Here is a 23,420-nt window from a genome sequence, read left to right as displayed (position 1 = left end):
GAGACAACTGTAATTGTTACTGTAATTTGAGTATAAATTAAATTTATCTTTTTTTAAAAGTCCATGTTTTTGCCTGCTGCCATGTCTTATGACTTGCTGTAAACTGAATCAGCAGAAGTTCAGAAAAGGAAGCCCATGTTGTCAAATGCATGGTGTTGTCAAAAAGCAAAATGAAAGACAAAGTTTCCAATCACATTTCATCATATCCATGTATGAATGTGTTGATATTATTCAGAATGACATCATGATCAAAGTTATTTTTAAGGCAGTGATCAACATGGAATCTATGTGTAGGTACATTTGGGTGTCCAGAAATGAATGTTTGAGTGGCTCAATCTTTTCTTAGATGCATCTGTGATCTGTCTTTCCTCACACATAGTAACCCCTTATATGTATATGAGAGATGGGAAAATGTGCAAAAAGGCTAACCAGAGACCCGTACTGAGGATTTATTGGTACTAGAGCAATCTGTGTATGTAAGTTAGGAACCACTGAAATTACATCCCTTATTGTTAGAAAGGAACATCTATTACTTGCATTGTCTAGCTTCACCAGGTATAATCAAAAACAGGTAATGCATTTAATCATAGCATTCAGAATCAGATAACCATGGCAGATTTTGGTGGGTGGTCTGTATATATGGATTTCTTTATTCACAGTCTTCTTCCTCCCTGTCCCTCTTAGGCTTGTTTAAAGAAGAATTCCTTGTCATCTTTGATAGCTTTCTAGCAAAACTTAGAAAGCAATGAAATACTGCAGTTTACTTTTCACAGATGCTGCCTTCTCATCTAGATAGTGAATTTTTAACAGATAGGCTTAAAAAAAGGATTGTTCTTGACCTTATTTTGCTCTTCATTTGCTTTCCTTAAGATATTGCAAGATAACTGTCAAAGTTTCCATAACTTTTGAGGACCAGTATCTGTAAAATAACCCAGCTGCTAGGGAGAATAAATGGGAGAATTCCTGACTAGCCTTGCATGTGGAAGCCCGACTTTTACTTAGAAACTAATGTTTTGCATATCAGTGCTTTCTTTTTTCAGCTTCTGTTCCATCAGCTAATGCAGTTCATTGATACCTGTGAGTTGTTCAGTTACTTTATGGAACTTAAACACTGCAAGTTTGCTGCTGTCATAGGAATTTGCTAGGGTTAACTCAACAAAGTGGGTTAGCTCTTGCTGAGTTTAAAAATCACCATTTTACATTTCTTTAAGTGAGTTGTTTTTTTTTTTAATTAATTCCCTTATGAGGATAAGAACTGGTTTAGCTTTTTAGCTGTTTGCATTTTTTTTTAATCATTTACTGATCCTTCTTCCAAGTCCACTTGCTTCCAAGTGCCCCTGGAGTTGGGGATGTACAGCAGGAACTGGAAGGCACACTGCACCTTATCAGTTCATGGGGTGTTTTTTGATGAGACAACAAATTCGAATTGATATACAAACAATATTTTCTGTATTTAATTGTGAAAACTGTGAAATGTTATGTCCTTGAGATGTTAGGGTGGAGGGTGAGTGAGAGAAAGTATAATATATATAGGAAGTGTGGTGTTAAGCTATAGGAATCCATCAAAATACAAGTCAGGATAGAGAGGCTTGTTTAGAAATATTTGAATTGCAGGATCAGTGGTACATCAACACCAGTACGGCACAATGGAAAATCTAGTTGCTCTAAAAAGAGATGCCATGTTAATAGGTAGATTTACTATGTGTTGCTGGGATACTTTCGATTCTCCTTTAAAAATCAAATGTAAATATAACTTAAATGCATCTCTGCCATGCATTTAAGTATTAGTTTTTGGGTTTAGTGGCATTTGGGATTCAAGGTCACTGGGGTCTACAAAGAATTGATAAGGCAGGAAGCGTTTATAGAAGTGAGCAGAAGTAGAGGACTTCAGTTAGTTTTTCAGGCATGCTGAGAGATATAAGAATTCTTAGACCAGGTCTCAGCTGATTTTTCCAAATCCCAGCAATTCATAGCTGATCCTTGATGGAAGCTCTTGGTTAGACACAATTAATTACTCATGATTTATGGGTGATTCAGTTTTCACTGGTTTAGCAGCAATAAGAGAGCAGTTGTATGAACTAGGTGCAACAAACACCTTGCTTGCAACAGCAGCCATTTGTTTTCCTGGCAGATTCAGTCTATTCTAGAGAGGATCAAAAGGAAATCACTTAAATTTGAAGTCTTGTCTATGATCTTACATACCTTTTGTCGTGGTTATTGACACCTTTCTGTGTTGATATTCATAAATCATGAAACGGTCATGGGATCTTTTCTCTCAAAGATTAAAGTAATGATTAAATGCTAATTAGGCTTTAAACACTAGATAAACTCTATTGTAGTAGTTATGTCTCCAGCCAATCAGACCAAAATCTTACTTTAAGCAGGCTGGAGACAACAAAAGAGAAACATCAGTAAGAACCACTTTTGTGTACAATATATTTATGTTTGAAATAACTATAAAGTGTTTACATACATAACTGATTCTGTCATTCTCAGAAAAGTAAAAACAAGAACTAGCCTTTTTATTATACTTTACAGCTTCAAAACCCTAAAAATCATTCAGTAGGTTACAACTTTGATTTTCACAGATAAGAGACACAAAAATACAAAATTGCATTATTTAGGGTCACATAAGTTGAGCATTTTTAAAACATGAATTTTGGATGTCTCATCTTTTGAGTTGCCAATTTTAAGGGCTGATTTTCAACATCAAAAGCAGCCATTGATCTGTGTTGGAAAAAGGAGGGCTCATTTACATCAGGTCAGGCACTTAATTTGTGTAATCCAATTTTAGTCCTTTTTTTGACTGTTTGAACCCAAGTGGTTTTTACTTCAGAAGTTACAGGTGGAGGCACTTGTTAATTTATATGCTTTCCTCAGCCTGAAACTGGGCTACTATAGAGATGCCTACTGATTATATAATGAGTAAAATATAAGGGTTTCCTTTTTTTTTAATCTGTTGATGGCTCAACTATTTTTTCCAGTTTCTTGGGGAAAAAAAAAAAATTCCTCAATGACTTATCCTTATCTCTACTATTCTACTACTATTTTCCAAACCCATCTGTGCCCAATTTTTACCTTTGTAAGGCGAGTGATCTTAGCTATGTTTTATTGCAAATAAATACCATTAACAATAATGATAGATGCTGCACCACATATGTTTATAGAGATTCTCTGGGAATCTCTGTGTAGGAAAGGGTTACAGTTTGAAGGGGGAGTTGTTGTTTTTCTTTAAATAACAATCACTTTGCAAATTGACTATTCTTGTTCCAATTTAAGACTCATTTTGGTAGACTGGCTCATTAATCAAGTTCTGTTAAACACAAGCAGGAGAGCTGAACAGATAATCCCAAAATGTTACTCTTTTTTGCTAGACTTTAAGTACATCAAATGCACAGTGTTTTACTAAATAGAGCAGTTTCATTAAAATTTAATTAAACCTTTATTTCATTACTGATTTAATAATGTGCTTTAATGTTATTGTGGTACTTAAATTACTTCAGATCCCTTAAATGTGAGAACTTCAGTCCTAGTTCCAGGTTTGCTTTTGCTTCCACCTTTTTGTACTGTGAGACTCTAAATAGGACAGAATCTCATATAAAAGTGTAATTTATTGATGACTCTGTTTTTTCCACTTTAAAAATCTTGGTGCCACCACATCTCTAGGTATAGAGATATTAAAATAATATGAAGGTTAATATTAAAAAACTTAATTAACTACAGTAGGCCTACTATAATGAAACTGGGATGTAAAAATATACCTCCCAGTTCCCTCAGGGAGAAGCCTGAAAGGGTCTGATGAGTAAACATGATAAATGGGTGGATGGGTGAGAATTGAAAGGAAGCTTTATGCTTTGTAAAGCCAATGCCCTAAATGAAGCTTTGTAATGACTTCGCTTCTCGTATGATTGATCTCTAGGCAGCAGTTGTGGTTGTATTCAACTTTGCTATGGTTTTGCTGATTTTTCCTGCTATCCTGAGCATGGACCTTTATCGTCGGGAAGACAGGAGACTGGATATATTCTGCTGTTTTACAAGGTGAGAATGTGTGATAGAATTACAGTATATGAGGTACATCCTTTTTGTGATCACCAATCAGTTCTACCACCCCTTGTCAGGAGTGGAAGTTCTTCATTGCAGCAGGACAGCAGCAGGGTCAGTATGTTATTGTCATGGTTTTATTGCTAATGACTGAATTACATTTGCTACCTTGTTTTTTTATCTGACTGAGGGAAAAGTTAAAAGGCATTTCACACACACGCACACACTTTTTCCTTTACTCATACGTACATCCATTTTAGCCATTGGAGGACAACTTTCTGGAAGCATGTAAAAGAGCTATGCTTTAGTAATATCTGTATTTTTAGAATTTTATGGGGTACTGCAGTGTGGCCGGTGCTGGTATTGGGTAACCTTGGAAGACTTAATTCCAGTCTCTTATGGAAGACTGTAAATAACTCAGGGTACTCAGAAGCCTTACTTATACTTAATCACTATGTGCTAATTTTTATGCTTTTTATGCCTTGAAACTTAAATGCATAAAAATAATGTAAAAACTATAAAATTACTTCCTTTTAGCCCAATTTTTCATAGGACTATGAGGAATTCAGAATGATCAGTACCATTGCAAGATAGTGATCAATAAACTTTCTGTTATGGCTCCAATAGTAATTTAGAATGATAGTATGCACACTCTTACCTAATACACATCCAGCTCTGAGGGCAGGGGCAGGCTAGGAGGAAGCTACTGTCATCAGCGGAGCCACTGCTTAGAGATAAAGCATATTTTCTACATTAGTTTTTGCTTTTGCCTGCAATGAAGAGGATAAGCTGCATTTCTATATGTACTTCTATGCATTTCTATGTACTCTCACATGCACGTCATAACCAGGATGTAGAGAAACCCCCTTGTGGCCTCTTAGCCTTTCACACCCATGTAGGAGCAGACAGTTTGACCTTTTTAACTTTGATGTCAAAGAGAGAAAGTGCTTTCCTAAATTTGTTTTTGAGGGAGTCATTAGAACAGGGAGTTGATCACAAGCCAGGACTCCTGCTTTCTGTTTCTGATTCAGCCATAGTTTCACTGGATGGTCTAATGTGCTTGAATTTTGGAGCCCTGATTCTCAGAAGTACAGGGCAGTCAGACCTTCCATTTATTCCCCCATCTAAAGTTGTACCAAATGTGAATCAGAATTTGGGCCTATGTACATATGAAGAAATTCGGTTAATAAGAGCTTGCTTTGTTTAGGTAGGCAACATTTTATTCCTTTTTGTAGGATTTTTCCACTTGGTGAAAAATCTCTGATACTGTTTTCTATCAGGAATTTGGTTTTATTTACAGAAGGAGGCTTGTTTATGACATTTATTTTTTAATAAACTAGGTGTCCGTTATGTTCTTGCATAGACTACAATAAAGGGAATGCTTCAAAAAAATGCTTCTGTAATTTTGTCTCTTCATGTTGCCCACCCTTCCTGGGAATTAATCCTTGTATATGTTTACTTCAATTTTAAAACATGCAGTCAGTGTATAGCAAGTGGTTTCAACCTGCCTCCCAAAAGTCTGAGATCTTATCCAGAAGGCCCAAATATTATTTAAGTTACTTTAATAGTTCTAAACAGAAGAACTCAGCATGTCATGCATTTACATTTTGATCTTCTAAATAGTTTAATTCTCAGCATGGTCACGTAGATGTAAACTCACACACACATATCATGCATTCAGACTGTGTGCGACTACCTGGCTATTGGCCTTATTAGTGTGTGTAAATTAATAGAGTGATGTGAGTGGATGCCAGTGTCTTCAGACAAATGCTGGTTCCTTCTTTCTTGGGCACAAGAAACATGTGCAGAAACAGGCTCAGAGGCCTACACTTTAAACCATGTCTAAGAAATATTTCCTAAAAGTGCAGAAGGAAATCCTCATCGAAACATTATGCTTAATTAACATAAACAATTTAATAGTAGTAGAAGCAGTCTCAGATGGAAGCAGATTATCCTATCTAGCCTGATTAAAATAAAGACCTATCTAAATGTGAACAGATGTTTTTCTCTTCTCTTACAGTCCGTGTGCCACTAGAGTGATTCAGATTGAGCCTCAAGCATATGTGGAAAACAGTGATAATACTTGCTACAGTCCTCCACCCCCATACAGCAGTCACAGTTTTGCACATGAAACTCAGATTACAATGCAGTCTACAGTGCAGTTGTGCACAGAATACAATCCTCATGCACAGGTGTACTACACCACAGCAGAGCCTTGCTCAGCAATATCTGTGCAGCCGGTGACAGTGACGCAAGATAACCTCAGCTGCCAGAGCCCAGAAAGCACAAGCTCGACAAGAGATTTGCTTTCCCAATTCTCAGACTCCAGTATGCATTGCCTTGAGCCACCCTGTACTAAATGGACACTCTCATCTTTTGCAGAAAAGCATTATGCTCCATTCCTGCTAAAACCAAAAGCTAAGGTAATCAGAAAACTATTTACCTGTTTTTCAAAAATAGACTTCTGCCTTGCCCAGTAGGAAAATTATCCTGACAATAGTATTAAATATCAGGAATAAATAGAATTATTTTGGAATTACAATTCTTAATAATTTTACACCTAATTTCATATTTTAAAAGTTTTATCTTGGTAGTGCTGTAGTGACATACTTTTCAAATGTAAAAGTTATGAGTGAGGGTTTTGGTGACTTTCAGTAAACTAAGCTCATGAACAGTGAAACTAAATCTACTTTTTAACTTCATCACCATATAAATTTCCTGTTCATGATCTAGAGCCCCTTCACTAAAACACAAATTAGTTTGGCCTTGTAGTGTGCGTGTGCATAAATATATAAAAGCTTAAAAGTATAGTGATGGGTATTAATTTTGAACCTGGTTCTGTGTGCCATTATGAGTTATTCATTTCTTTAGGAACATAAAACCAAATGCATTTCCATTTTTTGTTGCAGATTGTGGTTATTTTTCTTTTTCTGGGTTTACTTGGGCTCAGCCTTTATGGAACTACCTGGGCTAGAGATGGACTGAATCTCACAGACATTGTACCACGAGAAACCCAGGAATATGACTTTATTGCAACACAGTTCAAGTATTTCTCTTTCTACAACATGTATATAGTGACACAGAAAGCAGACTATCCCAATGTCCAGCGCTTACTTTATGAACTTCACAAAAGTTTCAGTAATGTGACATACGTTTTGTTGGAAGAGGATAAGCAGCTTCCCAAAATGTGGTTGCACTACTTTCGAGATTGGCTGCAAGGTAAGAGAGAATTGCATGAACTGTTCTTTTTAATTTTACAGTAGCAAGCAATTATTCACTGTAGTAATGCTCTCCTCTTCCAATACAGTCACATGGTTTAAAGCATGCTAGCAGGAGGGAAAATGCCTAGGTTCTGATCCAAACTCAGACATCAATTCGCTGTTTCTCCAACAGTTCACTTAAATTCTTTGTGGCTAAGTTTACTCCCCAATATAGCAGTTTTGGAGCTTTAAAAGATTATATCCATGAGAGGTCATCTCATGTCATTAATTTCTAAGTGGCTAATGAGGAGTTCTGCTTTATAATTAATGGCCAAATATGGCCCAGTTTCTTGGGAAGATAAATGCTGAGTGTTTTGAGAATGGTAAATTAAAAGTCTCGGTCCAGAAATGTATTTTGGCACAGGCTTAACTTTCAGCACATGAGTGATCCTGTTGGCTTCAGCTGGGACTGCTGGCATGAAGAAAGTTCAGGCTTAGGCATTTTATTGGATTGGGAGATTACTACACATTCTAGACTTCCAATCAAGTATCCTCACTCTTTCTATGGTGCTACTTTTTCTGTGCTGAACTGTAACTGGGAGGGGGTTGTTATAGGTAGTATGATGATAATTATATTAAAGTGGGCTTATTAAAGGCATGATATTATAATTATTCATGTTGAGGCAAGTAATTCTTTTGTATTTAAAATAAATAGTAATGTTACATCTCAGCAAATTTAACAGTTCTCTCTTGTGAGAAAACACATCCTGCCCAGAAATACTTCTGTCCTACCTCTGTCTCTCTGTTGGAAGAATCTTCAGGAAGCTTTTGCAAACAGAAAAATAAAGTATGCTGACCTACTGAGACTGTAAATTTTAACCTTAACTGTTTACAGATGGCCAATGCAGCCAATGATTCTTAGAAAACATGCGCATAACTGCCAGTATTTGGAGTGCCTTCAGCCTAACGCACCTCTTTTTTCAGAGGCTGACTTGTATTTTGCTTCCTGGTATCAAATCATGTTAACATTTTCTATTATCTGAAAATGCAACAGAAGATAGTTAACATTAATCATTCATTTAAACTGGAAATGTTAACATTATTTTTGTAAGTGACAATGTAAATGAGGTAGCTTAAATTCCCTGATGGCTTTTAATTAGGCTTGTTTTTGCAAAGGATAATCTTATCTCGTGTTTCACGGTGCCAGCTGTTCACATGGGTCAGTAGGAATTCCTTCCTCACCCCCATTCCAGCATCCAACATACTTTTGGAGGATTTTACATTCTTCTATATAACATTTTAAAAATTGCTATAGTTTGTATAATTTCTCTGCAGAAAGGGGTCAACAAGTTACTTTTATCTTTCTGCCCAGAAACATTTCATTAATTACAGCTATCTTTAAAACAGACTGAAGGGCTTTTAAAATCGTTGGTGTGAACAGTTTATAATAAAAATATTGTTTGCTTTTAAATCAGTTACTCTGCTATTAATTTCAAAGTGTTATAGGGAATTTTCATTACTGAAATTTTGAAATCCTTTGGAAAGTAAGCACAACTGATAGTGGTTTCTTGGTATTTCTGCAGACTTTCAGTTTCAGCAGTGTACAAGGCCAGTAATAAAATGACCCAAAGTGTAAAGTGGTTAAGCCAGCTGAGGGATGATCAAATTTGTAAGAACTGTAGCATACATTGGACGGGGGAAAAGAAGTGAAAGAGCTAAGTTTCCACACACTGTAGTAATGTAAAATGTAACTTGCAACCACAAATTGGTAACATTGCATGCAAATGCATAAATTTGGTATTGTGTCTCTGCTTAGCCCTGTGTCAGGAGTTTGATATTAGTCTGAAAGTTCTGCCTCCAAATATTGTCTAGCATAGCAACTTGTCTGCTCCTCTTAAGCTGTCCTTTGAAGGTCTCTCCTTTTTTCCTGCATTCTTCTTTAACAGCCTCCTAACTCCCAAAGTGATCTTTTACATGACTATTATGATAGCACAAATGCTTTCACTTAACCACTTTCTAAGAGACTGAAATGGAGTAGAGCTGTATTCAGGAAGGATGGATTTGTATTTCTGCACTTCACAGAATCACAGAATGGTTGAGATTGGAAGGGACCTCTGGAATTCATCTGGTCCAACCCCCCTGCTCAACCTTAAGCCAGTTGCCCAGGACCATGTCCAGATGGCTTTTAAATATCTCCAAGGATGAAGACTCCACAACCTCTCTGGACAACCTGTTCCAGTGTTCAGTCACCCTCACAGTAAAAACGTTTTTCTTTATGTTCAGACGGAACCTCCTGTGTTTCCGTTTGTGCCCATTGCCTCTTGTCCTGTCACTGGGCACCACTGAAAAGAGCCTGGCTCTGTCTTCTTTGCACCTTCTCTTCTCCCTTCAGGTATTTAAATACATTGATGAGATCCCCCCCGAGCCTTCTCTTCTCTAGGCTAAACAGTCCCAGCTCTCTCAGCCTTTCCTCATATGTGAAGTGCTCCAGTCCCTTAAAGATCTTTGTGGTCCTGCGCTGGATTCTCTCCGAGTAGCTCCATGTCTCTCTTGTACTGGGGGGCCCAGAACTGTACATGGCATTCCAGGTGTGGCCTCACCAGCGCTGAGTAGAGGGGAAGGATCACCCCCCTCAACCTGCTGGCAATACTTTGCCTAATGCAGCCCAGGATACCATTATCTTTCTTTACTGCAAGGGTACATTGCTGGCTCATGTTCAACTTGGTGTCCACCAGGACCCCCAGGTCCTTTTCTGCCAAGCTGCCTTCCAGCTGAGCAGCCCCCAGCATGTGCTGGTGCATGGGGTTGTTCCTCTTCAGGTGCAGAACTTTGCACTTCCCCTTTGTCAAACTGCACGAGGCTCCTGCCTGCCCATTTCTCCAGCCTGTTGAGGTCCCTCTGGGTGGCAACGCAACCCTCTGGCCTATCAGCCACTCCTCCCAGTTTTTTATCTTCAGCAGACTTGCTGAGGGTACACTCTGTCCCATCATCCAGATCATTAATGAAGATGTTGAACAGGACTGGACCCAGTATATTGACCCCTGGGGTACACCACTAGTTAGTGGCCTCCAACTAGGCTTTGTGCCACTGATCACTACCCTCTGGGCCCGGCCATTTGGCTGGTTTCCAACCCACCTTAGTGTCTGCTCATCCAGCCCATACTTCATCAGCTTCTCTATGACGATCTTATGGGAGACAGTGTCAAAAGCCTTTCTCAAGTCAAGGTAGACAATATCTCCCCTCGTCTACCAAGCCAGTCATTTCATTGTAGAAGGTTATCAGGTTGGTCAAGCATGACTTCCGCTTGGTGAAGCCATGCTGACTGCTCCCAATTACCTTCTTGTCCTTCACGTGCCTGGAATGGTTCCCAGGATTAGCTGTTCCATCACCTTCCCAGGGATCAAGGTGAGGCTGATGGGCCTGTAGTTCCCTGGGTCCTCCTCCTTGCCTTTCTTGAAGATAGGAGTGACATTTGCTTTCCTCCAGTCCTCAGGCACTCCTCCCAATCTCCATGATCATTCAAAGATAATCGAGAGTGGCCTCACACTTCCTAAATAATATTTTCCCCACTCCAAGGGCACCAACAAACACCCCCTTTTCTTAAAGGGGACTTTGAAGTCCCTTCAATGATGTCAGAATATCTATTGTTAAATCATCCTCTTTCTGGGCAGATGCTGAAGGGCTGCACATAGTAGGTTTGGCAGGCTTATTTCATTGCTTTGTTCTCAACCTGTTGGCTTTACAAGTGGGTACGATTTTGTAGGATGACCTGGCAGGCAGTTTTCTAAGGGAGGAGGGAAGAATATGAGTGGGGTGACTCTGGAACTGTAGTTCATGAAGAAAAACACTTTTTATTCTAGACAACTTTGACCCTTCCCTGCATAAGTGTACAAGCAGAGTGCTAGGTTGCACTCTCACATCCAGCCTTGCGCTGAGGTAGTGGTGAGGCTATGCAAACTCAGGAATGGCTCTGAGAAGGACAGCGAACCTGAGAGTCCTAATCCCATCCCCACTCTCCCTTTTGCCTTGAGGGGAAACTGATTATTCCAGTGCAGATTGTGTCTCCCTTTTGCTAGCTTGCTTTTGCTGGTCAGCAGTGTGGGAAGAGTCTTGAGGCTTTTCCCCCGCACCTTCTTGCTTCTCCTGCCTTTCTTTGGGGGAAGTACTGGTACTTTTACCTTCCCACCCACTGACCATGAGGTGGGGAGCCCGAATTTAGGAGGCAGCAGATGGATAATTTTCTTCCTGCTTCAGCTATGAATAGTCACAGTTTATATTAAAAAGAATCACTATTATTGTTTCTTCCTACTGAAATTTGTTTCAAAGATCGATTTCTTATCTGCTTGTTCTATCTTCCTCACATCTTCCTCAACTCTTTAGGACTTCAGCATGCATTTGACAGTGACTGGGAAGCTGGGAAAATCACTTACAACAATTATAAAAATGGATCCAACGATGCTGTTCTGGCTTACAAACTCTTGGTGCAAACAGGCAACCGAGCAAAGCCCATTGACATCAGCCAGGTACTGTATCAGAGTCCATACTGGGTTTATACAGGAATGCACAATCTATCAGGAGTTGGGGGAGATGCAAGGAGCATGCCATAGCCTCTTTTTTCATCTTGATGAAATTCCTGAGTTGTACCTAATTGCGTAGCCTCGCTGACTTTGCTTGAGCTACATGTTAGCTGCAGAGTCTGGCCTGTGTTGAGAAGTATTTAAAATCAACACCAGGAATGCCTGTCCTTGTTGATTATTGGCTGGCGTGCATTAAATGCTGTTCCTGTCTCATACACACACGCGCACAGTTTCCACTGCAATTGGTGTGGAAGATGCTACTCTGCATCCGTAGGTAGATGGAGCCTGGTCCTATGCCAGACATACAGCCAACATTAGCCTTGTTGCCCTAAGTGGCATCGTTCCTGATTTGAATCAGATTTGTTTATAAGGGATGACCTTTGCTCAGCCTTCTGCTGTGGCTTTGAATCTAGCGTTTGCAATTATTCGGTTAGTTCCTACCAATTTATTCAAAACACACATTTTAAAGAAAGATGTTTACGAATGATAGTGAATGGAAGGGGACTGAAATAACTATATGCTGTACAATATTATTGTACTGTCATTACTAAATATAGATATACTGTAGTAGAACTGAGAATGACAATTGGTTGAGATGCCTAAATAAAATATATCTGAGCTGCTTTCATAAGGTTATCACAGCATATGACTGCATTTTCTGCTTTTTATTATCACATAGGTAGGTGAAACATGCTGGGTTTGACTCCTTATGCCAAAATTTGATTTTAAACCTCTTAATAAAAAATTCTGCAGTAACCTAGCTTCTCCTCTCCTCTCCTAGAATCATCATTGACTCTCTGTGCTTTCAGGCAGAAAATAGTTTCTCTAGTGAGCTTCTCGGCAGATCTGCTTATTTTCTTTTTTTGCTGGCATTAAAGGTGACAGATTTACGGATTACATTGTTCAGTTACTATAGCGTGTAAAACACATTGCTATATGGCAACATGCAGCATGCTGTCAGGTTTGAATGATGCTTCAGCTATGAATTTAGCAAAGGTAGGGAGCCAAAGAGAAAAACTTTAGTGAGATTTTGTTTAGCAGTGTGTACCACATACACTGCGGAACAAATGTGATTGGACTAAAGCTGCTGATACCTGTGCCTGGGAGGGAGAAAAGTGTGGTGCACCCACAAGGGCTGAGTGCTGTACTGTGCAATTCCAAAGACAGCTTGAAGACATACAGTTGTTGCATATCCTGTGGATTAATTGAATCCAGATCCTTGGAATCTAGTGTGGGGGGGGTGTGCTTTTTTTTTTTTAACAGCTGTCACTGTTGTTCTTCATTTCATTAAAAAGACCTGAAACTGGAGCCAAGCCAGAATTTTAAATAAACAAAGCAAAACAAACAAAAAAAACCCCAGTAATATTTTTAATCCACAGAGTCCTCTGTCAGAGCTCTAGCTGTGCAGTATTTGACTGCAGAACCCTAGAAGTATACCACTGCTGTTTACCCCACAGATACATTTGCCAACAGTGACCCAAATAACACAGTGCACTTGTCTGCTTTTTTTGGCACTGGGCATTTTCTGAAATACATAGGTCATAGGAGACAAGTGTGTCATGGTTTAACCCCAGTCAGCAACCAAGCACCACACAGCCGCTCGCTCACCCTCCCCTCTCCCAGGGGGATGGGGGAGAGAATCGGAAGAGCACAAGTAAGAAAACTTGTGGGTTGAGATAAAAACAGTTTAATGATTGAAATAAAATAAAATAAAATTATTATTATTATTATTATTATTATTATTATTATTATTAATGAAAAGGGAAACAACAAAAAGAGAGAGAAACAAAACCCAGGAAAAACAAGTGATGCAACCGCTCACTACCTGCCAACCCAGCCAGTCCCCAAGCAGCGATCCCTGCCCCCCAACCAACTCCCCCCCAGTTTATATACTGAGCATGATGTCATATGGTATGGAATAGCCCTTTGGCCAGTTTGGGTCAGCTGTCCTGGCTATGCTCCCTTCCAGCTTCTTGTGCACCTCCTCGCTGGCCGAGTATGGGAAGTTGAAAAGTCCTTGACTTAGTGTAAGCACTGCTTAGCAACAACTAAAACATCAGTGTGTTATCACATTATTCTCATGCTAAATAATCCAAACACAGCACTATACCAGTTACTAGGAAGAAAATTAACTCTATCCCAGCCAAAACCAGGACAAAGCGTTAGAAAAATTTATACAGATGTTGTTTTATTTTTATAGCTCTCCTCCATTTACTGGGTGGCATTTCCTTCAATGCTAGCAACAGAGGTTAACTGCACACAGGCATGTATAGGGACTCTTGCCAAGTTTTTTTCCCCTTTCTTTAAAAAATGTGTTTCTCCAATTTGGTTGGTTTTCACCCTCGGCTACAGACAGTCTTTTAGAATTCAGATTTGATTGGTTCAGTTTATTCTGGAACCATCTGCTGATTTAGTGGTTATTATAAATATTATATAAATATTAGTTTATAAATAACCACTTTCCACTGTCACTGTAGTTATTTAGATTTTTCTTCATTGTCAAACAATAGTTTGCTGGTAAGTAACTTCAAGTGAAAGTTCATGCTGTTTGTCTTTTTCTTTCCCCCTTCCTATATGTGTGTGTCGCATCTCTAGGCTTTTTGTCATAAGCTTTGCAGCAAGAGCCCTGAAAGCAAAACTCTTTCTGAATGGCTTCTAATCTTTCCATTTTGCAGTTGACTAAACAGCGTTTGGTGGATGCAGATGGAATCATTAACCCAAATGCTTTCTACATCTACCTGACAGCCTGGGTTAGCAATGACCCTGTGGCCTATGCTGCCTCACAAGCCAACATCCGGCCTCACCGCCCAGAATGGGTCCATGACAAAGCAGACTATATGCCAGAAACAAGGCTGAGAAGTAAGTAACATTTCATCTTAATATCTTACAGTTTATATAGGTGCTCTCACTCCTTCCTTCAAGACCTAGTAACTCTATAGTTGGGTGATGCTGTATAGGGTTCAGAAGCATAAACAGAACAATATATTGTGTTACTCTGTAGCCTCAGGAGACAAATGCAGTTGTGGAATCTAGTGTAATGTGGCACCACTGAAGGGTTTTATCATGTTGAAAAATAAGTTTTATAACAGTTTCTAACAAAGCTCAAAACTTATAATAAGCATTGCTTTTTAATGTCACCTGATAGTTCCATATGTGAGAGAAACGTGGAGATTGCATGAAATTCCTGAATTTCGTCACTGAGATTACATCATGTTTATCCTCAATTTTTAATATGTAAGGAAATTTTATCAAGTTAGCTCATATGTATAAGCTACCAACACTGATAGGGTACAAGAGCTATTCAGGGGAGCAGTCGGTGTGAGTGGGTATTCTTCTGTCCCTCCCACTCTATGCTGTTCACTGTTTTGCATCCTGAGCAGTAATTCTGGTTTGCCTTGCTTTGCTTCAGCTTTGAATTTATTGGGAGGATTGTTAGTTGGACACCAGTGGGGAATGGGAGAGGATGTGGGGGAGGACTGGCGCTCTTGAAAATGTGCTTGGGTAACAAGCTAGCTGTGCTTCAGTGTATCTGAACCCTAGGGCAGGTATTCAGTAAAAGGCTGGTGAAGATTAAATACATATATTGAAATATACCTGTAGTTGTTAAATTATATAGAATTGTTTGGGGACTTGATACAGGCTGTGTTCATCCCAAATATAGTAATCTCCTGTATTTAGAGTTTTTAAAGTGACAGTTGTTCCAAAGATGCAAAATTTAAATTCAACACCTTTAAGCATTTTGCTATAGAGAACAAGTGTCTTGTTAATCATGCTCTCTGTATATCTCCTTCTTCACAAAGACATTAAAACATTGCTATCCTTTTCCTAGTTCCAGCAGCTGAGCCCATAGAATATGCTCAGTTTCCTTTCTACCTCAATGGATTGCGTGAAACTTCTGACTTTGTGGAAGCTATCAAGAAAGTGAGAGCTATCTGTAATAACTATGCCAGCCTGGGGATTGCCAGCTACCCAAACGGTTACCCATTTCTATTTTGGGAGCAGTATATTGGGCTTCGTCACTGGCTCCTCTTATCCATTAGTGTGGTTTTGGCTTGCACGTTCCTGGTGTGTGCCCTCTTTCTCCTGAACCCTTGGACATCTGGCATAATTGTAAGTTTATTATAAGGGTCTTTGTTGAAGTCAAATTCCTTTCAGTGTAGCTCTTGCTGTAGTCAGGAAAGTTTTGTTTATGTCTGGGCCTCTAATGGAGTATGTATATTGCATCATTCATTATATATGTATTCTACTTGAGGGGGTAGAGTTCATGCTAAAGGTACAAACCTTAATAACCTTAATCCTTTGGCCACCTTTTTGCAGATTTAAAGGTTTCTTATAAGGATATGTGAACTTTTGCCCTTGTTCAGATGCACATTAACATGAGAAATAAAGACACAGAGGAAAATTAGGAATGTTATTAAATATTAAAGTTATTTCTATTTAGTTTTTCCTTCCTCCCTTTTACCAGACAATGTTATTTTTCAAGGCAGTTGCTTGTGACTAACTTGCCTATAAATTTGCCCACTGATTTCTGAATGCAGTCTTTCTGGAAAGACTGAAATGGTTAGGTTGTACAGTACACACTGAGAGTGTAACTGGGCTATTGAGGAGAAAGAGTTATAAAATTATAAATTGAAGAGAATATTCCTCCATGCTTTCTGCAAGCCACCATAAGCCTCATAGTAAACATTCAAGTTAAATTGGATTATGATGTTCCCATGTTTAAATTCCATAAACTGTTGTATGGTTTATAAAATGCCAGACAGAAAAGTGTAAAACAGTTACTAGTTTTTGTAATATATGTTTATATGGCAAGTATGTTAAAAGGTAAATGTTTAGTCTAGAATATTTTTCATAGCACTTAATCAAACAATTTATGTTATTTTTCTTGATTCATTAACTTATAAAATCATTTACCATAGTGCATACTTTTTTCCCTTGGAAAGGTGGTTTATTTTCAAAGTCCGCCATTGCTTTTATAAGTTTGTGTCTTTTTTTCCTGCTTGGCTTTAGAAACTTTGAAGTCGATTCCATGGATTTCCTCCCCTCCCTTATTATTTTTTAAAAGGTAGATGAAAGAAAAATAAAAGCTTTCCCTTAAATTTAACTGTTTGCGTTGTCCATGTCAATCCCTCCAAGTATCTTTAAAGCTCAAAGGCCCTCTGTAACCTGAGACTCATCAGCTAATTATGACATTCACTTTCTTCTGGGCTTTAAACCTACTCTGGAGTCATCCTCACTTACATTTGGAGTACTACGAAAAAAATTCCAATGCAGTTATTTGAAAGTTAGTTTTTCTAGAAGGATTGTCAGAGAAACAGGTGAAAAAGAGAAAATTTATCTTCCAGTGAGTATCCATGAGAAGGAAGAAAAAAATATTTTTCAAATCACATTGATAAATTGTTACCAACAAAAAAGTGATGCTTGATCTGTTAACTGGTTCTTGGGATAATAATTTAAACTGACTCTTTAGAGGGTCATTGACATTGAGCACAATGAAACAAGGAAAAATGGCTTGTCTTTGGGGATAAGAGAAGGACTGATCTGAGGGATATATTTTATAGTCCCCGTGTTGTTTTGAAATATCCTTCCTCTTCGTTTGTCTAGAGTATGAGAAGTTACTAACGGCTGTTTGAAATCATCTAGGTGGTGGTGCTGGCTCTGATGACTGTGGAGCTGTTTGGCATGATGGGTCTAATTGGAATAAAGCTGAGTGCAGTGCCTGTGGTTATCCTGGTTGCTTCTGTTGGCATTGGTGTGGAATTCACTGTTCATATTGCTTTGGTATGTAAAACTAGAAAGCATTTTCAATGTATTTTAAAATGAAATGGTGACTGTTATGATTCCAAATCCTTACATAGACTCCTGAGTCAGTGACATGATTCTCAGAAGAGTTTCAGTCATAAACCTCACACAAAGTTTTGTGTGCCATTTGGATTGTCATGGTAGAGTACATCTGATGAAATAGTTCCTAACTATTGAGTCAGTCTCCTAGAAGATAAGAGGGAATACATAACAGTATTTTATTATTTAATAATGCTTTTTGAAGACTGTGATTAAGATCATGGGTAAACGTGATATCTAGTTGTGTGAGCCATACAAATACATAGACAAAACAGAGCTCTTAATATTCATTATTTTAGGCCACACTCTCCCACTCATTATCTGCAGCCTTGCTGTTGTTGACTCTCAGTGCTATGTAGCTGTTTATGCCCTCTTGTATGTAGATTCTGTATCTTGTGGTAAAGAAACCTTTGAAGGGAGATATTCAAAATCATATAATGTCATTTAATCTCTCTGGACCACTAAAATTTGAATTATTTGAATTCTTCATGTAAAAAATCTCCACCTTCTTTTCAAAACCCATCAGCTATTAATAATGGGCTCAAATGTGCAATCTGTAGGGAAATATGTAATATTTCCTACAATGTAATAAAGAGAAGCAGAGAGGAAAAAAATGTTTGAATGTTTTATATAAACATTTTCAACATTTTCAAAGTTAGGTGTCCAAATCTAGAGTGCACCTAATCACCCAGCTTAGTCAACCTGATGTACAAAAGTGCAGAGAAATGACAGTTCTCTTGCAAGGGAGCAGTTGTGGATGCTCGTTATGCAAAACTCATCCTGCTTTATTTGGTGACCAAGACTGGAGTAAAGGGCTATTTTTCTGTGTTCACATTTGACAGTGGCAGTGCTGATCTATGCAATGTTAACGATAAACTTAGGACAAAGGCCTGATTTCTATTCTCTGCCAATTAAGCAATTTTGATACTAAGTTGGAGTTCTTAGATATTTTCTTAGAAATTCGGGAATTTCAGAATTTAAATGTTTATATACTACAAATGAAAAGCTACCCATGTTTTAAAACATTTTCCATTTACCTGTTCTTAGCAGTGTTAGATCTCAAAACTCTCAACATTACATATGGAAAGGTCTCTTCACGCACTCAGCATACATCATTTTCCTATAAGACTATTCTAATCCATTTTTCAGAAGAACGTTATTTTAAGAATATCATTGTCTTCATGGATTTGAATCTTACTGTATTAAAAAGTAAGAATGTGTGAGTCTGGTCAATATAATAGCAATCAAAAAAGACATTAAAGGAAGGGGCTGAAAAATGGAGCAAGAGATGGAGACAAATTGGATGGGGATTTAATAGACCTTTTAGACTCAACAGGAGGACTGGTAGACTACTGAGAGGATGTGGTGACAGTGAAAAGGAGCTGAGAACTAAAGGGGATCCTAGCACACTGGAGATGGCCAAATATTGGGAACACAGAATCATAGAATGGTTTGGGTTGGAAGGGACCTTTAAAGATCATCTAGTCCAACCCCCCTGCCATGGGCAGGGACATCTTTCACTAGATCAGGTTGCTCAAAGACCATTCCAACCTGACCTTGAACACTTCCAGGGCTGGGGCATCCACAACTTCCCTGGGCAACCTGTTCCAGTGTCTCACCACCCTCACAGTAAAGCATTTCTTCCTTATGTCCAATCCAAATCTACCCTCTTTCAGTTTAAAACTGTTGCCCCTTGCTCTGTCACTACAGGCCCTGGTGAAAAGTCTGTCTCCATCTTTCTTATAAGCCCCCTTTAAGTACTGAAAGGCCGCAATAAGGTCTCCCCGGAGCCTTCTCTTCTCCAGGCTGAACAACCCCAACTCTCAGCCTTTCTTCATAGGAGAGGTGTTCCAGCCCTCTGACCATTTTCGTGGCCCTCCTCTGGACCTGCTCTAACACATCCATGTCTGTCTTGTGCTGGGGACTCCAGCAGGGCTGCTCTCAATCCATTCATTCCCCAGACTGTATTGATATTGGGGATTGCCCTGACCCAGGTGCAGGACCTTGCACTTGGCCTTGTTGAACTTCATGAGGTTCGCATGGGCCCACTCCTCAAGCCTGTCAAGGTCCCTCTGGATGGCACCCCTTCCCTCAAGCATATCAGCTGCACCACTCAGCTTGGTGTCATCTGCAAGCTTGCTGAGGGTGCACTCAATCGCACTATCTATGTCAATAAAGATATTGAATAGTACTGGTCCCAATACAGACCCTTAAGGGACACCGCTTGTTACTGATCTCCATTTGGACATTGAGCCATTGACTGTAACTCTTGGGATGCGGCCATCCAGCCAATTCCTTATTGATCGAACAGTCCATCCATCAAACCCATATCTCTCCAAGTTAGCGACAAGGATGTTGTGGGGGACCATGTCAAAGGCCTTACAGAAGTCAAGATAGATGACATCAGTTGCTCTTCCCTTACCCACCAAGGCAGTCACTCCATTGTAGAAGGCCACCAGATTAGTCAGGCAGGACTTGCCCTTGGTGAAGCCATGTTGGCTGTCTCGAATCACCTCCCTGTCATCCATATGCATTGACATGTTTTCCAGGAGGATCTGTTCCATGATCTTACTGGGCATGGAGGTGAGTCTGACTGGTCTTTAGTTCCCAGGGCCCTCCTTTTTAAAAATGGGCATGGTGTTTCCCTTTTTCCAGTCATTGGGGACTTCACCTGACTGCCATGACTTTTCAGATATGATGGAGAGTGTCTTAGCAACTACATCAGCCAATTCCCTCAAGACCCTGGGATGCATCTTGTCAGGTCCCATGGACTTGTGTACGTTCAGGTTCCTCAGGTCGTCTCGAACCTGATCTTCTCCTATGATGGGTGGGACTTCATTCCCTTAGTCCCTGCCTTGAGATTCAGGGACTCAAGAGATATGGGAAGAGATATTACCATTGAAAACTGAAGCAAAAAAGTTGTTGAGTACCTTAGCCTTCTCCATGTATGTTGTTACCGGATCCCCTGTCCTATTTATCCGGGAGGATACAATTTATTTTGCCTTCCTTTTCTGGCCAAGGTACCTGTAGAAGCCCTTCTTATTATTCTTCACAACCCTTCCAAATTTAGTTCCAGCTGTGCTTTATCTTTCTTGATCCCATCCCTACACATCTGGGCAGCATCCCTATATTCTTCCCAGGATGCGTATCCCCACTTCCACTGCCTATGCATTTCCCCCTTGTGTTTCTGAATGGAAGAATGTATTGATTTAGTTGTATGGTTTCCAGTCTAGTGAATTGAGCTGTTCCCATGAATGGTTGGGACACAAAAGACAAAGTCAGCATTTTCAGCTTACGCATTATTTTAATGGACACTGAGTGTTCTTCTCATGGACTGCAACCCACTAAGGCCAAATCTGCAATCTGATTCAAAGCAGTACTTCTTGCCACTAGTCTTATGGATCTGAAGGAGAATAATTCAAGTAGCAAAAATAAATGCAAGAGTTTTGCAGTTCAAGTCCTTTAACTGTCTCTCTTTTATGGTTAAACTTCCAGAAAATGTAAAATAAGAATATATATTTGTATTTCATCTCACCATGAAAAGTAGAGGTTGAATTATCCCAAGACATGCTTGAGCTTTTGGTTTATGAGAAGTTTATAAGATTCATGATAAATTTACATAAGGGATATAGGATAAAGCTAAGGACTGCTGGCTCTATGGTACTTTGGTGGATGCTTAGCACAGTATCTTTGCATACCACAAGCTACACAGGGGTTTATGATATAAGTGACTTCTGATAGAAGTGTTGCTACTTACAACACTGGTACCTGCAATAGTCCCTCCTCTTTCCCAAACATGGGGGAACTGCACGCTGGCTTGCAGTTGCTAGCACATTTCCTGGAAGAGGTTTTGTCAAGACCCTCCCTTCTTAGACTCTATAGTTTTCAGAAGTCAGATTTTTTTTTTTGTTCCACAAAGTAAGAAAAAATAGACTATTTCTCTAATCCAATTTAAGGAACAACCACAGAGAAGGAAACAGGCAAAAAATGTATACCCACCTCTAAGCAGAAGTAACCTGTATGATAAACTGCCTTACCCAAGTGCTAAATGTTTACACAAAATGCTTCATTCAGAAAGAGAATGAAATGTATAATCCAGCCCTATACCTATCCCCCAGAGACATAAAAAGGGCAACAGAATCAACAGACAAGCACCTACATTTTACAATTTATCTATGATTTTAGAATTTGCTCCTTCTCCAAAATAGGCCAAATCTCAATCTTCCAAAAATCTCAAATTTGTGCTCCAAATTATGGAGGTTCCAGATTTGGGGTTGAGTTTGCTGAACTAAGAAATAAGACTTTATGTTTCAAGTTGGATTTAGGCTCAACTCTGATTATGAAAGTGCAAACTGACATATGATACAACAACTATTTGACTACAGCATGTAGCAGACTTACCAATAATATAGCATGCGCCCTGAAGGATGATTGCTACTCTATACCAATCAGTATAATTGCATGATTGTATCCGCATAGTTGACCAGTACATAAAAAAAACCCCATTCTATAAACAACAAAATCCATAACCAATAAGTTATAATATTTTTATTCATGTTAGAATTTCTATCAGTGTTTGAACATTAGTATTTAGAGAGTTTGTACAATTTCCTTTCAAGGTTTAAAATGAGAACCACACTAGATCACAAATGGTAACTAAAACACAGTCCAGAATTGTATGAATATTCACACTCTCTCTCTTAACACTGTTTAACACTTTCTTTTCTGCCATGGGGTTTTCAAGGAAAAGTATGCACCATAATCACATTTCAGCAGTGTTCTAAAACATAATGCTATCATCATTGCATATAAACTCTTTAAAAAATATACTTCTGTCAAAAGACTTGATGACTACTATGTACACTACAAAAATAAATTTTCACATAAATAAATTATATGGCATCATTTTATCTTTGTAACTGAAATGACACAAACCCACTCCTACCAAAATAGACAGGTAATGAGACCCAGTTTGAATATTTTTTCCTTTTAACTCCTTATGCTAAAAGCTATGATGAGTCTTTAATGTGTTATATACTCTTTCCTATTTAGCATTAGTAAGCACTCTATACAAATAAAAATACATTAAAAAGGAAAAACATAGCTGTAATAGTGTTTCCAATAGAAATAAAATCCCTGCATTTTGCTTGGTATAAACTGGCATGACAAATACTGTAAGAAAACATTCTTATGATACAAAAATATAAATATCACCCACAGTTAAAAAAGGTTTTAAAAAACCCCAAACCAAACCAAAATAAATGTTGCCAGCCATCAAGTTCTCCCTTTGCCAATGTGACTATAGGAGCATGAAGCAGCAGACGGGTCACTGGCACATAACATGCAGAACAAGGAATCGGGCAGGGGCAGATGGGAGACATCACAGCTCTTCCTTGCCCCTGTTGTCACCTCAGAGGAAGAGGAGGGAGAAAGGGAGCATGTGCCTGTGGGATGCACCAGCAGTGTCAGTGGGAGCTCTGCTGACCTCTGACATAGGAGCACACACACTTGGCAGTTGAAGGTAGCTTCCAATTAGTATCATACAGTTTTGCTGCAGAGTTTTTATGACCTGAGGTCACTATGCTGCTAGTACTAAATTGGGGCCCCTCATTTTTTTGTCATTAAGAGTTTTCATGTTAGACAGTGAACTGGACCAGTAGGCAATTACAACATTATCCCCTAGCATGCATCGAAACAGTAGCTTATGTATCACGGGAACAATGTCAGGCTCTCACCGTCTTTCAAGTGTTCACATTGGAGA

General features: G+C 39.0%; 1 protein-coding gene across 10 annotated transcripts in view; it reads left to right on the top strand.

The window, feature by feature from the left end:
• LOC142403049 (protein patched homolog 1-like) overlaps positions 1-23,420 on the top strand; it is a 102,960-nt gene that overhangs the window by 54,780 nt on the left and 24,760 nt on the right. For 9 of the 10 annotated variants that reach the window (XR_012773577.1, XM_075489174.1, XM_075489173.1 and 6 more), the window contains 7 exons: positions 3,920-4,038; positions 6,062-6,464; positions 6,951-7,260; positions 11,622-11,764; positions 14,494-14,677; positions 15,648-15,928; positions 17,462-17,599. Coding sequence is in view for 9 of the 10 variants with exons in the window: in XM_075489174.1 (XP_075345289.1) it covers positions 3,920-4,038; positions 6,062-6,464; positions 6,951-7,260; positions 11,622-11,764; positions 14,494-14,677; positions 15,648-15,928; positions 17,462-17,599 (1,578 nt within the window). In the remaining variant the exon portion in view is untranslated. Of the gene's footprint in view, positions 1-3,919; positions 4,039-6,061; positions 6,465-6,950; positions 7,261-11,621; positions 11,765-14,493; positions 14,678-15,647; positions 15,929-17,461; positions 17,600-20,314; positions 20,772-23,420 lie in introns of those variants that run through there. The other variant, XM_075489179.1, reaches the window with a different exon arrangement.

This window comes from Mycteria americana (assembly GCF_035582795.1).
Source record: "Mycteria americana isolate JAX WOST 10 ecotype Jacksonville Zoo and Gardens chromosome W unlocalized genomic scaffold, USCA_MyAme_1.0 Scaffold_32, whole genome shotgun sequence".
NCBI classification, from domain to species: Eukaryota; Metazoa; Chordata; class Aves; order Ciconiiformes; family Ciconiidae; genus Mycteria; species Mycteria americana.
Note: the sequence above shows the minus strand (reverse complement) of the source record. Positions and strands in the feature narration are given on the sequence as shown.